Source organism: Polypterus senegalus, chromosome 3, assembly GCF_016835505.1.
Source record: "Polypterus senegalus isolate Bchr_013 chromosome 3, ASM1683550v1, whole genome shotgun sequence".
Classification (NCBI taxonomy): domain Eukaryota; kingdom Metazoa; phylum Chordata; class Cladistia; order Polypteriformes; family Polypteridae; genus Polypterus; species Polypterus senegalus.
Genome location: NC_053156.1, coordinates 278709841 through 278727040, shown reverse-complemented (window position 1 = coordinate 278727040; position 17200 = coordinate 278709841). Strand labels below are relative to the sequence as shown.

The window sequence follows — 17200 nt, the reverse complement described above, 5'->3', positions numbered from 1 at the left end:
TCATTTGAAATAAGTCTTCTAAGCTCCCACCCACTTAACATGTCTGTGTGAGTTCATGACTCATTACCTGCCTGCGGAGCAACACTGTGTGGTGTGCAGAAACACTTTAATTAAATAGACTGATTTATGACATAATTTATCGTGTTCTCGTTTGGTTCTGCTTACATTTCTTTGTAAATGGAGTTTGTTCCTGCCTTGTGCCCTGGGCTTGCTGGGATAAACTTCATCCTACCCTGCAACCCTAAACTGGATTAAGCGGGTTTGAAAATGACATACTCCTACTTATACAGTGGTGTGAAAAACTATTTGCCCCCTTTCTGATTTCTTATTCTTTTGCATGTTTGTCACACAAAATGTTTCTGATCATCAAACACATTTAACCATTAGTCAAATATGACACAAGTAAACACAAAATTCAGTTTTTAAATGATGGTTATTATTATTTAGGGAGAAAAAAAATCCAAACCTACATGGCCCAGAGCCGGCCCTAGACAATTTCGGGCCCGAAGCAAACACGGGGCCCGACCACTGCAGCTAGGGGGTCCAGGGCAGAGCTCCGTCCACCAAGCGATTTCCTGCATTCTGAGCTGCAGAAATGCATTTTCCCGGCATCTACAACCATCACTTTTTGACAATTTCCGTTTGACACTGACAACCGTAACCGTAACACACTTACAGCAGCTCCTGGTGCTAGTGCTGCTGCTGCTGCTAGAGCTAACCGTTTTCGTTAGGAAGTGTTGCAAAGCGCCTTTTTGGGTAGCGAAGAATTCATCTTTTGCTGCTTTTTATTTATGTTTTTGAGCACCTGATTTATATTTCTTTGGCGGTGGAACTGAAGACGTTTGAAATACAATAATTTCAAACTGTGGAAATTCGGCAAGGCCTAACTACCATCTACAAGATGTTCTTTCTAACAAAATGGAAATATGTTGATATGAAGGAATGTGATGGCTTTACGAAGAGAAGGGCCCCTTTTATGCTCTGTCGAGAATGCAGTGCGGCGGAACGGCCCTGACTGAAGCGTAAAAGTGGCCGCCTACTGAGGACAGAGGCACAGATGAGCTGTGTAGGTGGCAACAGGCGTGCGGGCCTGAGTGAAGCGTAATGAAGATTGGAGTGCCAAGTGGAGATGTCCACGTGGAGTAATTAGGTGATGGAATATGTTGCCCGTGAATTATATATATAAAAAAATTAGTAATAGAGGTTGGAGTGAAGGAGTCTATTGCTCCATTGGGCCCTCCGCAGCAGCGTTGCATCACAGGAAAAAAAAAACCTTGGGCGGAGTGGGCCCCCTCCAGCTTTGGGCCCGAAGTGGTCACTTCGTTCGCTTCGCCCTAAGGCCGGCTCTGCTGCGGCATTTTCTGGCAGTCCCCATAGTATCCAGCAGGGCTGTGAATAAAGACTCAATTGTACATGATTCCCTGCTGGGATTCGGGGCACCTCCATGCTGCAGGGAGGGCTCCATCTGGCAACCTGGGGGTATTGTCCGTGATGAACGGCCGGCCATATACCACTATATAATATATATATATATATATATATATATATATATATATATATATATATATATATATAAACTGCTCAAAAATATTAAAGGAACATTTTGATAACACATCAGGTCTCAATGGAAAAAAAATCCTTCTAGATATGGACTGGGTAATATGTTAGGAACAAAAGAATGCCACATCGTTTGATGGAAATGAAAATGATCAACCTACAGAGGGCTGATTTCAAAGACACCCCGAAAATCAAAGTGAAAAAATGATGCGGAAGGCAAGCTAGACCATTTTGCTGAAATGTCATTGCAGCTACTCCAAATCATACTCAGTAGTCTGTATGCCCCCCTTGTGTTTGTATGCATGCCTGACAATGTCGGGACAAGCTGGTGTCCTGGGGGATCTCCTCCCAGATCTGGACCAGGGCATCAGTGAGCATCATCTCATTGTTACCCCACTAGTACACCTATTGTTATTTTCATTAACACCAAAGCAGCTGAAACTAATTAAGAACCCCCTCTGCTACTTAACTGACCAGATCAATAGCCCCGAAGTTTCACTGACTTATATACAGTCAAAGTAAAAAGTATGTGAACCCTTTGGAATTATCTAGTTTACTTCATTAATTGGTTATAAAAAGTGATCTGATCTTCATCTAAGTTACAGATACTGATATGCACAATGAGCTTAAGCCAATGACACACAAAAATTCTACTCTTCTATGTCTTTATTTTACAAACGCATTCAACGTTCACAGTGGTAATAGAAAAAGTAAGCAAACCTTGGGATTTAATAACTGGTTGACCCTCCTTTGCCAGCAATGACCTCAACCAGGCACTTCCTGTAACTGCAGATCAGACCTGCACATCGTATGTTGGGGGTGTTGGGGGTTTGGATTTGAGCCCATTCTTCCCTGTAGACCTGCCTTAACTCTTCCATATTCTTTGGTTGTCTTCTGTGTATGGCCCTCTTCAAGTCATTCCACAGCATCTCAATAGGATTGAGGTCTGGGCTCTAACTGGGCCACTCCAAAAGGTGCAGTTTGTTCTTCTAAAGCCAATGTGCTTTGGATTTGCTGTGATGTTTAGGGTCATTGTCCTGTTGCATACCCAGCCTCTTCTGAGCTTAAGTTGATAGATAGATAGATAGATAGATAGATAGATAGATAGATAGATAGATAGATAGATAGATAGATAGATAGATATAGATAGATACTTTATTAATCCCAAGGGGAAATTCACATAATCCAGCAGCAGTATACTGATACAAACAAACAATATTAAATTAAAGAGTAATAAAAATAAAAAAAATAAAATGAAAAAAATTTAAATAAAATTAATGTTAGCATTTACTCCCCCGGGTGGAATTGAAGAGTCGCATAGTGTGGGGGAGGAACGATCTCTTTAGTCTGTCAGTGGACAGACACCTCACATTATCCTGGAGAATTTGTCGATCAACTTGTGAATTCATTTTCTCCTTAATGATGACAAGCTGTCCAGGCCCTGATGCAGCAAAGCAGGCCCAAATCCCGATGTTCCCTCCACCATACTTTACTGTAGGGATGATGTTTTGATGTTGATATGCAGTGCCCTTTTTACGCCAAATGGAGTTCTGCTTTTTCCTCCCAAATAGTTCAATTTTGGTTTCATCGCTCCTCAAACATTTTCCCAGTACCGTTGTGGAGTGTCCAAGTGCTCTTTCGCAAACTTCAGGCGTTCAGCCATGTTCTTTTTTGATAGCAGTGGCTTCCTTCTTGGGGTCCTGCCATGGACTCCTTTCTTGTTCAATGTTTTGCGTATAGTTGACTCATAAACAGGGATGTTAGCCAGTTCTAATGACTTCTTCAAGTCCTTTGATGTCACTCTAGGGTTCTTCTTTATCTCATTGCTGACTTTGCGTTATGCTCTTGGGGTCATCTTGGCAGGGCGCCCACTTCTAGGCAGAGTAGCCACAATACCAAATTGTCTCCATTTATAGACAACTTGCCTAACAGTAGACTGATGAATATGTAAAATCTTTGAGATGACTTTGTAACCCTTTCCAGCCTTATGTAGATTAACAAGTCTCCATCGTAGCTCTTCAGACAGCTCTTTTGTGTGAGGCATGATTCCCATCTGGATATACTTCTTGTCAAAAGCTCCAACTCAAACTTTATAGTGTTTTTGATCAATCAAAGTAATTCTAGGCCACACCTCTGAACTTGTTTCATTAAATGGACTCCAGGTGTGCTAAATTCTCACTGCAATGCGCTTTTTAAAAAGTCATTAGCTTAGGGTTCATTTGCTTTTTCCAACTTTCAGTTTTACAGTTTGAATGACTTATTCAATATGGACAAACATTCTCTGAAAATCTGTGTATCTTTAGTTATAGGAGACTGTTTTTGTTCATTGTGACTGACATGAAGATACAACCATTTTTATATGGGAATTAGATATAAATATACATTATTCCTAGGGGTTCACATACTTTTTACTTCGCCTGTATATATATAACCGCGCGTGCGGTTGTAACCGCTTAAAAAAAAGAAAAAAAAAAAGTTAAAATAAAGGAAATCACTTCTGGTTGCGCTAACAGAACCGCCCACCGCTTGCAGCTCTTGCTACTCATCCTTGCGAAGTTTTCAGTGAAGTCGACTAGACAAGGTGGTATGGCGGTCCTCGGAGTCCTGCTGACTGTCGCGCTTCCACTCGGTAAGACCCGGGCGGCCGGCGACTCAGTGCGGGTCAGAAATAGACGGAGGTTGGTTTGAATGTCTGCGAGGAAGATTTAGCTCGGGTTTAGCTCGTCCAGTCGCCTTGGCGTAGCTGAGGGGCGGAGGGGGCGGTCCATCTCGGGCAACACTTTTTTAGGGGCGGCACTTTTTACTAAACTTTAGTAAAGTATTCGACTTTTTAGACTGTTTTGACAATTTGTGTGTTATATGTGTCAAAATTACACATTTTTTAATGTTTCAAAACAAGTACATATGTTGGAAAGTTACACTTTACAGATGCGAATCTTGACCAGTTCTCAGACTCTCTCCGTCACTTATAACACTTTATTATTCTCTCAATCTCAAGATGAGGCGAACAAAAGAGAGCGGTTATGTTTTACGAACAAGGCGAGGGAAGAAGTGTGTATATATATATATATATATATATATATATATATATATAGATTGGGTCATCATTGAGATACTGCACTCCGTAATTATTTGCCAATTTCATAACTAATATTCCTACCCAAACCCAAAGACCGTCCTGGGCGACAAAAACTGCCGCTCGCATCTGAGTTGGTCACCGCGTCTTCAAGGGAACTTTAGCCAACTAGAAAATTGCACGCTCAGATTCCGCTGTTAAAAATGACATTGCCAAAGTGGTTCTTCAGAAAGGTGCCTTAAGGGAACCTTTCTTGCACCCCGATGAACCATTCACACGAATGATTGATGCGTAAGACGTTCGGAAAAAACCATGAATGGATCTGTGAAGTACCTGTCGGTTCATCATCTTAAAATAACTATTGCTACATACACAGACTACGTTCAGAATTTCATGATCTGTCAGTATTTTGGCAAAACGGGTGTTTATTAATCAGGAAATTCTAAACTGGTCCAATTTGTGTGTGATTGATTGATTTCGATAGGCAGTGCTGCATGGTCTCAGCCAAACTACGGACCTAAGCGGAACTTTCTTCTTGCGCCCCTCAAACTCTCCAGCCCATCCATCCCTGCATCCACTACATTAGGGTATTTTATAATAGCTTTAATTTGAAATAATTCATACATAAATAAACAAAGAAGCACACATCACTTGACTATAACTTATAGTAAAAAAAAAAATAATTAAATAATCAAAACCTGAAAGTGAACGTTTAGGGGTTTCTTCAGTGTCTTTTTTGCATATCACAACAGCTGATGTCTGCATTTTCTGAAGGAATCTATGAGGTCATCACAGGACAGTTTCTGTACGAGGTCTGAGTTGATGCTGATTATAGCCACGATGTTCATAATTTCTTGTGCCACGGATGACCTCAAGTATAATGATAGTAAGTTTTGAAAAGCTTCACTCAGCATAGACAACTGTAACTGGGAGGAATGCTGTAGTCTGGAGGGCAAACCATAGATTTGGTATTTAATGCAAAAGATATACCAATTGGTTTGTTTCCTTTAAAATAAAAGCCAAATTAGGTGGTAATAATAATAATAATAATAATGGTCCAGAGTGTTAATGTGCTTTTACTATTTTTTTACTTGATGCAGCTAACAGTGACTTGTGACATGTGATACGACAACAAAAACAATTTTAAAACTACTACTACTAATAATAATAATAATAATAATTGCTATTACTACCAGTACTACTACTAATAATAATAGAAACTACTATTAATAATAATAATAATAATAATAATAATAATAATAATAATGGTCCGGAGTGTTAATGTGCTTTTACTATTTTTTTTACTTAATGTAGCCAACAGTGACTTGTGACATGTGATACAACAACAAAAACAACAATTTTAAAACTACTACTACTACTAATAATAATAATAACTACTACTACTACTACTAATAATAATAACTACTACTACTACTACTAATAATAACTAGTACTAATAATAATAATATGTAAAATGCTACTACTAATAATACTAACAGTAAAATACAAACTACTAATATTGTTACTGAATGTGTTTAAATAACTTACAGTACTTAATACAGGAAATGTAGGTTAAAATTAAACTGAAAATTTAGATTAAAAAAAATGAACATTTGAATATTTCACCTACATTTATGAATTTATCTAAACTTCATTTTATCCTACCAAAGACTGCAGATCGCAATAAGGCATCAGCTAAATCGATAATATAGCTACCAATGAAATGAACCAAAAGTAGAGGTTTATCTGAGGTGATTTCACTTTGTGTGTTTCCAGGACTCAGCCAATAACTAACAAATAAGTGTGTGTTGGTGAAATTTCCAAACATGTCTTCACTGCCACAATACTTAATATGTCGACTAACATTGGCATCCTTTAAGAATGTGTGAATGTCCCGAAGTCTACATGGCGGTAATAAATAATCCACAGCCATGTGTTAGCTAGGCACTGTGCCATCAGATAATACAATATCTATTATACCCTCGAAACCAAACTATTCTACACAACGCTACATCATTATTCTAGTTGGTGTGACAACTAATGTAACACTAGCCGGCTTACTGGAAGTTGGATAAATTTACATTTTTACATTTTACATTACAAGTGCAGCACAATCTTTCTTTCTTTCTTTCTTTCTTTCTCTTTCTTTCTTTCTTTCTTTCTTTTTTCTTTCTTTCTTTCTTTCTTTCTTTCTTTCTTTTCTGCACCCCTGACCTCTGCTTGTGAATGGAAAATTATCACTACAGGTGACTGCTAATGACTTTAGTTTGACAGTTCATGAAACACTAAAGACCCCAATAGAGTCAAGCTGCATTCCTCAAGCTGTCCAATCTACGCCCGCCCGGTTACACTATGGTTATAAGCTTACTGTATAGAGATGTGCGAGTGACCTTAAGTCAAGTAAATCAAGTGACAAAAACGTGCAATCCAATTGGCTTCCCAGTGAGAGCTCCATGCAGACTCGCAGAGGTGCGGAGGACGGTGGCTCCCTAATCAGCCCTTTTCACGGGCTCCTCGTGCACTGACTGTTGTTCATAAAGAAAGTGGTGACTCTGCCTAAAGGGGTCTGGTGCCCTGTCCAGGGTCGGTTCTTGTTGATGTGCTTTAGACCCATCCAAGTATCCATCAAATTATGTGGTCTTATGCATATTATGTTATGTTATTGCTGTAAAATGCAGTATTATTGGCAGCCAATGTGTATTTCATATGGCATGATATGCACCGCGTATGTGTCTCCACCAGGCTGCTGCATTATCCTCCTTTTATATATCAAACAGTAAAAGTAATAACTGACTGCCAGTCTGTCATAAAATCAGCTCTGAATGGCAACAGCACAATGAGCAGCTTAAGCTAAAATGGAATTATCAATGAAACCCAAAAGAGCACAGAAAAAGTGTGATTCTCTACGTAGAAAGCAACTTAGAGTTTGGATTCAAGTTTAGAAGACAAAGGCCGTTCAAACATAAATCTATAAGTTTTAGGATGAAGTTTTGGATGGAGCCATTAGTCCTTTATGGAGCAATACAGTCTTATTTTTCAAGGTAAATTTAGGATCATTTACTAATGTAAAATACACATTTATATATATATATTAGTGTACCTAGAGAAAAATCTATGCTGACAAATGAAGGTTTCACAATGACAGTTAATGAGATTAAATCCATACAGCTGTGAGGCAGCCATGCACTAATATACACGTGGAGTATATATTTATGTGTGTGTATGCACAGACTCCTATATTTGTTGTGGAAAGATCAGCCCAGCTAAAGACTAAGACACAGACCCATGATGTCCAGAACACACACTTTTAATTTTATTTTCTTTAGCACACACAGTAGTACAGTGCACAGATCACCCCAATTAGGCTCAGTCCTGTCTTTCTTTCTTTCACTTCTCCTTATTATTCTTTCCCCTCCACTCTTCTCCTCGAAAGCTGTGTCCTCTGCCTCCCGACTCTGACTCCTTGAATGGAGTGAGGTAGCCCCTTTTATAATGCACCATGATTTTCCTGCAGCACTTCCTGGTGTGGTGGAAGTGCTGCCGTCCAGTGTTCTGGGATGGACCAACTGCCCCCTGGTGGTGGCCACGAACCCCAGAAGGGTTGAGCATCCAAGCTCCAGTCTTGAGGCCCCGGTGTAAACCAGGGAGGCTGTCCTCTTGTGTTTTGGGGAAGGTATCGTCTCTCACCGGGACCTTCCCTCATCCAGGCGTCCAGACTGGTCCAGAACCCCAGTTGTCCGTCACACCCTATATAGCTGGTGAAGGGCACCTCTGTCTACATCTGCAAAAAGAAAACACATTAGAAAATGTGCAAGTGATGTAACATTCTGGTGCATTTGAGGACTTAGTTAAATGATTTGAAATTTTGAGGTTTTACAATGTTTTAGTTACAGTACTTCATCAAAGAGTCAGCATATTTTTGTTTATTAAATATTTTTGTAACTGTGATACGTAATTAAAAGTACCAATGCCATATAATTAAAAACCTAGCCCAAATACACAATACAGCACAGTCTTCTTTTTCTTCTTCTTTAGTTGCTATTCCCATTTTTACATGGGGGTCTCTATTTTTTTATGACTAGATTTCTCCACTGCGGTGGGTTGGCACCCTGCCCAGGATTGGTTCCTGCCTTGTGCCCTCTGTTCCAGCAGACCCCCGTGACCCTGTGTTCAGATTCAGCGGGTTGGAAAATGGATGGATGGATAGATTTCTCCAGTAGAGGTTTCACGATGGTTTTTCAGCCGGACATCTTTCCAGATGCCAACCCTTCTAGTTTTTCCAGATTTGGGGTCAGCTCCAAAATGGAGGCTGGGTTAAACAATACAATACACAATACAGTTGAAGTCAAAAGTTTCCATATGTTTAGGGTGAATTCTTTAAAACTCACTTTATAACCCCTCCACAGATTTTATACAAACAAACTATGAATTTGACATATCATTAAAGATATCTGCTTTGTGCAGGGCAAAACTAATTTTTTTCCAACCATGTTCACAGATCTCAGTGCATTTCACTTTTTAATGACTATATCACACTTCCAGTTGGTCGCAAGTTTACATGCACCTTGTTAATATTTGGTCACATTGCCTTTAAATTGTTTAACTTTGGGTCACCTTCAACAAACTTCTTACAATAAGTTGCTGGAATTTTGGCCTATTCCTCCAGACAGAACTGGTGTAACTTGACCAGGTTTGTAGGCCTCCTTGCTGGCACACGCTTTTTCAGTTCTACCCACATGTTTTCAAACAGATTGAAGTCAGGGCTTTGTGATGGCCACTCTAATACCTTGACCTTGTTATCCATTGTGTGACAATTTGGAGTGTTTGCTTGGGGTCATGGTCCATTTGGAAGACCTATTTCCAACTGAGAGAAGGTAAGATCTTTGTTCCCACGTGCCTTTGCAAACTGCAGTCTGGCTTTTATAGGGCAACATTGAAGCAGTGGCTTCTTCCTTTCTGGGTAGCCTTTCAGGTTCTGTCGATACAGGACTCGTACTATGGATATATATACTTGTCTGCCTGTTTCACCCAGCGTCTTCACAAGGTTCTTTCTTGTTGATCTGCACTTTTTGTGTTAAAATATGTTCTCTAGGAGACTGAATGCATCTCATTCCTTGATGGCTCTGTGGTCCCATGGTGTTTCTGTTTGCGTATTATTGTTTGTACAGATGAAGTGGAACATACAGGTGTTTGCTCTCAAGGATGAACCACACTTGTGGAGATCTTGGCTGATTTCTTTTGATTTTTCCCATTATATCAATCAAAGAGGCAGTGAGTTTGATGGTAGGCCATAACATACATAAAGTGAAAATACTCACGCAAAGTAGATGTCTTAAACGATATGCCAAATTTTTTCCTCAGAAGACTTGGATTATTCAATGTATCTAGCAAAATGCTGTTTGTTTTCTGTAGGAGAGTAGTTGCCATTGTCCTCTTCGAACATAAAGAGGCAGGACAAGTTGGTGAAGAAGGCTGGCTCAGTGCTGGGTAGAACAGTGGACTCATTGGAAATTGTGGTGGAAAGGTGTAGTCCATCCTTGACAATAACAGTCACCCTCTCCACAACATTTTGGCAGGTCAGAGGAATGAACATAGCAGTCGTCTTCCCTTACTGCTGTAGAACAGAACATTTTAGATCATTTGTTCCTACTGCTGTGAGATTTTATAGCCCTGTTGTCAACATGAGTGATTCCTGATCTGGTCACCACTCTACCTTCCGACACTGTAACAATTGACCATTTGAACTTTGCATTGTTTATCTATGTTTTGTTCTCTTTGCCTTTCTTAATAATTTGTAACATTATTTACTGATGTTCTTGATCTACTAGGCACTATCTATCTATCTATCTATCTATCTATCTATCTATCTATCTATCTATCTATCTATCTATCTATCTATCTATCTATCTATCTATCTATCTATCTATCTATCTATCTATCTATCTATCTATCTATCTATCTATCTATCATTAGTATAAAATCTATGGAGCTGTTATAAATTAAGTTTTGAAAGAATTCACCCTAAATGTATGTAAACGTCTGACTTCAACCGTACGTCTTATTTTTTGTATAGCACTCTTCACTGAGTGCAGACACAGAGCAATTCTCTTTTAAAATACAAGTATAGACTATACTATTTACTAAATATTTACTGGTCCACATATAAATGCAGATTTGTTAAAACACACAAAGAGAACAGGTTGTGTAGCTCAATAGTGTTCGTACACAGCAGAGTCCAATTCAAATGATGTGAAAATGGCATTGACTGTTGTTGTTAGCTGTGGAGTGTCTGTATCTAGTTGTAGTTCACATTTTGTAAATGTAACATTTTTGAAAGAAGAATCCAATGGAGAATTAAAATTTGTCTCAATTTATTGTTGGATGTTTTGCAGCATGATAGTAGGGTTGGAACTTTGCCACTAAATCATGCTACCTTTTGTTGGCTAACTGAGTAGGTGACAATATGCCAGCCTTTGAATTACTCCTTACCTGATGACGGGGCCTGAGGTGCCTAGAAAGCCTGTATACTGTAATTTATTTATTTAGCTAATAAAATGTGTCCTTTTGCTCCACTTCTCGTTGCATTCAGAAATGGCTAACATGGCACATAACTCTACTACTACAGATAAATTTTGCTGTCAAAGTAATGTTGAATCATGATAATGTGCAGATAGGCAGCCTTGAGGTCAGGTATTGCCTAACACAGGAATTCTCAATCTTGATCCTGAGGACCCACTGTGGCTGCAGGTTTTTGTACCAACCAACTTTTGTCTTTAATTGGACCGCTAGCCTAATGAAGTGATCCGCTATTACCCAGTTTCTGTGTTTTGGAGTAAATGTAAAAATGAGATGTCTGCTGGGCTTCTTTTTAATTGTCATTATTAGGATACAACAAAAGAAGTAAATTACACGGAAAAGGTCAAAATAATAGAAAAAGAAACAAGTTACGCATTTGAAGATATTGAAAAAAATATGTGGATGTAGCCCTGGCACCCTAGGAACCAAGTTACCCGAACTACTCTATAAAATTCCAATAATTATTTACCGCTCTGATGCTGATCAATCTCATCATAAAACAGCTCATTACGATAGCAATTGATGAGAAGAATTCATAATTAATTGCAGAATTGTGGTATTTGAGGGTTCCTTTAGTTTGCCTCTTTCTCTTGCACAATTTGGCTCAAAAACTAATCGGCACATCGACATCTCATAAAAGGCTTAAGTTTCGAGTTTGGTATTTTTCCATCCAGCCATTTTAGCTCTAGACCATCCTCAATAAACTGTGACACACAGATAGATATACACACACATCATCGACATACTGTATTGATGTTTTCGGTATCAGGAGGACCCTAAAACGTTGAGATCCATCGAAAACCGGAGATCAAAATTTTTGATGAATGTAAAGCTTTTTCCCCTCAACCATTGATGATAGGTTATGGTGGGGGAGGGCGCAAAGCAATTGAAATACTTCTAAATATTTTATAAATGTAAAAATCATACTATTGTGTTTTTCTGAATGTAGAATAAGAGAAGAGAAAAAAGATCAGCTACTTAAATGAGATCTGTTATTATCACTGATTCTGAATCTGGTTGGAACAGATGCCAGCAGCCAGCCACAGGGGGTCCCCAGGACTGAGTTTGAGAACCCGTGGCCTAACATACAGTACAAATTTGTTCAGTCTGTGTTTACAATGCTTACATAATTCATTTCTGCTACATTTTTATTTCTAGACAAGGGACTTTTTGACTTTTTTTTTATTAACTTGTATTGGGGATCAGTTTTGTCGTAAGAGCGGCTAACAGACGAAATGTACAAGTTGAAGTGACCTCGCTAAATTTGAAACAGTAGACTAACCCATAATTGAATGTCAGCAAATCTAAGGAGCTGGTTGTGGATCTGAGCAGGAATTAGCAGTGGTCCTTCACACCAAACTATATCAATAGGACTGCAGTGGAAAGGGTGAGAAGCTTGAGGTGCCTCAGAGTTCATATTACTGTGGACCTCACATGAATTTGGGCAATCCAAGATTAGGTCAAAAAGGCCTGGCAGCGTCTGTGCCATCCGAGGCAATTTAGTGTCCCCCCAGCAATATTACAGTTGTACAGAATGTTTCTTTGTTTTAAAATAGACAAGTTTGCAAATTCACCTATACTTTTAAATTAGGGTGTGGAGGGGGTGTGTGGAAAAGTCGGCAGATATTTGTCCAGCATACTGTATTAGTATACTGTAGATTAGATAAACTTCATTAATTCCAAGGGGATATTCACATGCATACAACAGTTGAAACATAAAAACAAGGATACAGACTTACAGGACAAGTAAGACAACCAATCAATCGATAAGTAAATAACAATAAATAAATAAAAATAAACGTTTATTGTTCAGATATTTTAAAATGATATTTCAAAATAAACTTAACAAGTGTCCCTGATGAAACATTGATATGGTTGATAGCACTGTGTAGAAAAGACCCCCAAGTAGCACTTCTTATGGCGCTTTTCCACTGCATAGTACGGCACGACACGGTTCAGTTCAGCTCACTTTTGGGGGGTTTTCCACTGGGAACAGTACCTGGTACCTGGTCCTTTTTTTTAGTAACTCCTCAGCCGAGGTTCCAAGCGCGCCGAACCGTTACCAAAACATGACGTGTAAACTCTGCTGGTCACTGATTGGCCAGAGAAAATCGTCATTACTGCGTCACTGAACTTGTGACACGAGACACAACAGACCCGCTAGATTTTTAGCACAGCCAGCGAAGGTTCGGACGCACCATTTTGTTTTAACCAAAAATGGCTGTTTCGTGGTCTATTGAGGAAGTACAGACGTTCCTCTCGTTGGTAGCCGAGGCGGATCCAGCGAGAGCTGGATGGGCGGCAGGGAATGAAAAAGTTTTTCAGGCGGTCGCTAAGCTCTTGGGCGCACACGGCTACCATCGGACTTACAAACAGTGTAGGGACAAGTTAAAAAAAATGAAGAGCGACTACAGGAGTATTTGTGGCGCGTTTACAATGATGTCACGGCAGTAGAGGCGGCGCAACTATAACGACACGTGACTAATCCCGCCCACTCTAAAGCGGTACTAAACTGCAGTCGAAATGCAAACCGAGCCGAACTGAGCCGAACCAAGGTGAGCTGTACTGAACCGTGCTGTGCCGTACTATGCAGTGGAAAAGCGCCATTAGCACACCGTGGTGGAGTGAACCTTTGGCTAAGTGTGCTCCAAGAGAGCGCCTCCTGGAGGGGATGGAGAGGATTTTTCTTCATGGCATCTGATTTTGCCCCCATCCTCTTTGTTTTTACAGCAGCTTCCAGCATGTCCAGGGTTCGTCCAGTGATGGTGCAGGCTTTCCTGCTTTGAGATATCTCAGCGATAATAGAACTTTCCTGGCAAGAATAAGTGAGCCAAATTCGAAAGAAATCGGTCCAGTGGGAGCCAAGTTGCTTCAGTAGGGCAGACATACATACGAATTGTAGTATATGGGAATACACCTAATAAAAGGTGAAGCTTATTTTGACATGGAAATAATAATTCAAACATCTGATTTGAGACAAAACAGTTTGGCCGTATCACCTTAGGCTAGTGATTGGTGCACCGCTGAAACCAATTTTTAACCTTCCCGCAATTTCTTTTCTTTACAGATAGAGAACATACAGTATATAGGCATGTACCTGACCGTCTGACTAACGGACAAGAAAAAGAAAAAAAAAACGCTAATGCATTAATCTTATGGCCCTGATGCACATGAAAAGCCAATTTCAGTGAAAAGTTAATTTAACCATGAAAACATCTTAGAAAACTGTGAGGATATTTCAACTGTTTTAGTCAGAAAGCACCACCTTAGAGCACCAGGCTGTGAGAGTTTGCAGAATCACACAGTTAGTCTGACTGCAAGTCAGTGGCGTTGTGGTTTCTGGTTTAATTAACTCATATGTTTGACTTGCCTCTGTTCGTTTATATAGTTGCAAATCTAAAAATATCACTCAGTTTTTTTCCTTTCCTATACAGTATGTAGTTTCATGGTGACTGTGCTATCAAATATACCTCAAGTATATATTTCCATACTGCTAGTATATATAAATAGTATGGAGCACCACCAAATCCCACACCCCAGCGCCAAAAAGGCCCACACAGTCATGGGTTCAAACAATGGATTATTAATCCCCCAAGCACTTTTTACAATGGTCGCAATCAATATTCAAATGAAACAATGAACCTCTTTTCTCTCCTTCTGCCTCCAGTTGAGTGTCACCCACTTCCTTACCTCGAGGAGTCAACCTTTCTTTAAGGCTGAGGATGATATGTAGATATTGAATCATTTCTGAATTGGTTCTCATTGAATGAACTTAATGTATATTTTATAGCATCATGGCTCTTTACAGTTGCAGTGTCTAATATTAGATGGGTTAAGATTCCCCCAACTAAGTAAAATAAGACCGCAAACGAATGTGGCAAAGTATATGAAACAAGAGTGCCCACAGAGCAATGATATCCCTTCGAGTGTCATGACAGGAAGGCAGCGCTAAAGCTGCTTGATAAATGCAAACTCTGTAGTGCAGGAGCCTACAAGCCATTGACATGCAGTAGTCAAAAGCAGATGGCCAAGTGGAGGAAGTGCTTGAAATAGAGACGACTCCAGGTCAGAGTTTTCACAGTGCAAGTTTAGAAACAGACATGCACAATTCTGAAGCAAATTAGCCCTTGTCTGGCACAAAATCTGAGAGAATGTTTTCAGTGAAGGATTTGTTTCCAGTTATTGTGTAAAAATCTTGTAAAGTCCTATTTCCATCAGTGTCTCAGACTATGTCAGCATTCATTGCTTTTTGTGCTGCTATAGTCTCGGCATGCTTCCTGTAAGAGCCAAATCCTTTAAGCTAATGTTAATGGTAAATGTACCTTAGTTTGCTTAGTTTTGAACTTGAATATAATGTATCTTAACACGGATAATGAAAAATTCAGTTTAATCTCCTATAAGGTAAAGAAAATATAATGTTTATAATGTCAGCTCTGTGTGACAGCAGAATAGCCCTTGGACTGAAGTTAAACCACTAGAACAGTGAAAGGCACTAAGTCCAAAAATTTTCTTTTGCGGTGCAGCTGAGGCACTGCCAAGTCGTGACGACACAATCTATGGACAATTGCCAATAAAAACAGTTAATTTTACAAGTTTGAAAGACATTTTATTAATAAAGGAATCAAAGGATAAATCTTAAATTTTTTTTAAAATTTCTATTTATTAATTTTATTACAATCAATACATAGCAATCAAGTTTTTACAAAAAAAAGAATTATGTTAAGAACAGATCGATCCCCACCCCTGAGAGAGAGAGCAAGCCAAACGGTGTAAAATTTAAGGCTTGTAAAATACCTAAATTAATAAATTCTCTGTGCTTTATAAACTTATTTTAAAATATTACTGATTAGATCCTGCCATGTTTTGAAAAAAGTCAGTACAGATCCTCTAACTGAGTATTTGATTTTTTCCAATTTTAAATAGTATAACACATCGGTTTCCCACTGACTTAAAGAGGAGAGTTTGGGTTCTTCCAGTTTATCAGAATAAGTCTGCGTGCCAAGAGTGTAGTGAATGCAATCACAATTTGTTTGTCCTTCTCCACTTTAAGCCCCTCTGGAAGAACCCCAAACACAGCTGTTAATGGGTTAGGAGGGATTGTAAGTCCAAGACTGTCTGAGAGGTAATTAAAAATTTTTGTCCAGAATAATGTTAATTTGGTGCAGGCCCAGAACATGTGACCCAGTGAGGCTGGGGCTTGGTTGCAACGTTCGCAGGTTGGATCATGCCCTGGAAACATTTTGGAGAGTTTTAGTCGAGACAGATGTGCTCGATATATAATTTTGAGTTGTATAATTGTATGCTTTGCGCATATGGAGCTCGAGTAAATCTTAAATTTAATTAATGTGAACGTTGAGATGGGCGGCACGGTGGCGCAGTGGTAGCACTGCTGCCTCGCAGTTAGGAGACCCAGGTTCGCTTCCCAGGTCCTTCCTGCGTGGAGTTTGCATGTTCTCCCTGTGTCTGCGTGGGTTTCCTCCGGGCGCTCCGGTTTTCTCCCACAGTCCAAAGACATGCAGGTTAGGTGGATTGGCGACTCTAAATTGGCCCTAGTGTGTGCTTGGTGTGTGTTTGTGTGTCCTGCGGTGGGTTGGCACCCTGCCCAGGATTGGTTCCTGCCTTGTGCCCTATGTTGGCTGGGATTGGCTCCAGCAGACCCCCGTGACACTGTGTTCGGATTCAGCGGTTTGGAAAAAAAATGAACGTTGAGATTGTTTTTTAGCACATATGAGATTGATGCAAGGATCAATTTTCGAAAGACAGACGCACATTTCCATGTTGATCATTTGAAGTCTCTCGCGTTTCTTAGACTTCATTTCCGTAAGCGTTCCGTTATCTGTTTTTCCAACATAAAGTATATTTTTTTAAACATTATCTTTTTAATCAACCAAAAGTTCAAAAACACTAGCAATCTATACTAATAAAAGGCAAAGCCCTCACTCACTCACTCACTCACTCACTCATCACTAATTCTCCAACTTCCCATGTAGG

At 39.6% G+C, this 17200-nt stretch overlaps 1 protein-coding gene across 1 annotated transcript in view; it reads left to right on the top strand.

Annotated features, from left to right (window-relative positions):
• The first annotated feature begins 4069 nt into the window (after nt 1-4069).
• Nucleotides 4070-17200, top strand: part of si:ch211-102c2.4 (uncharacterized protein LOC568178 homolog) — a 58968-nt gene continuing 45837 nt past the window's right edge. The window contains exon 1 of the mRNA XM_039749269.1: nt 4070-4186. Coding sequence (XP_039605203.1) covers nt 4144-4186 — 43 coding nt within the window. The 5' untranslated portion in view covers nt 4070-4143. The remainder of the gene's footprint in view (nt 4187-17200) is intronic.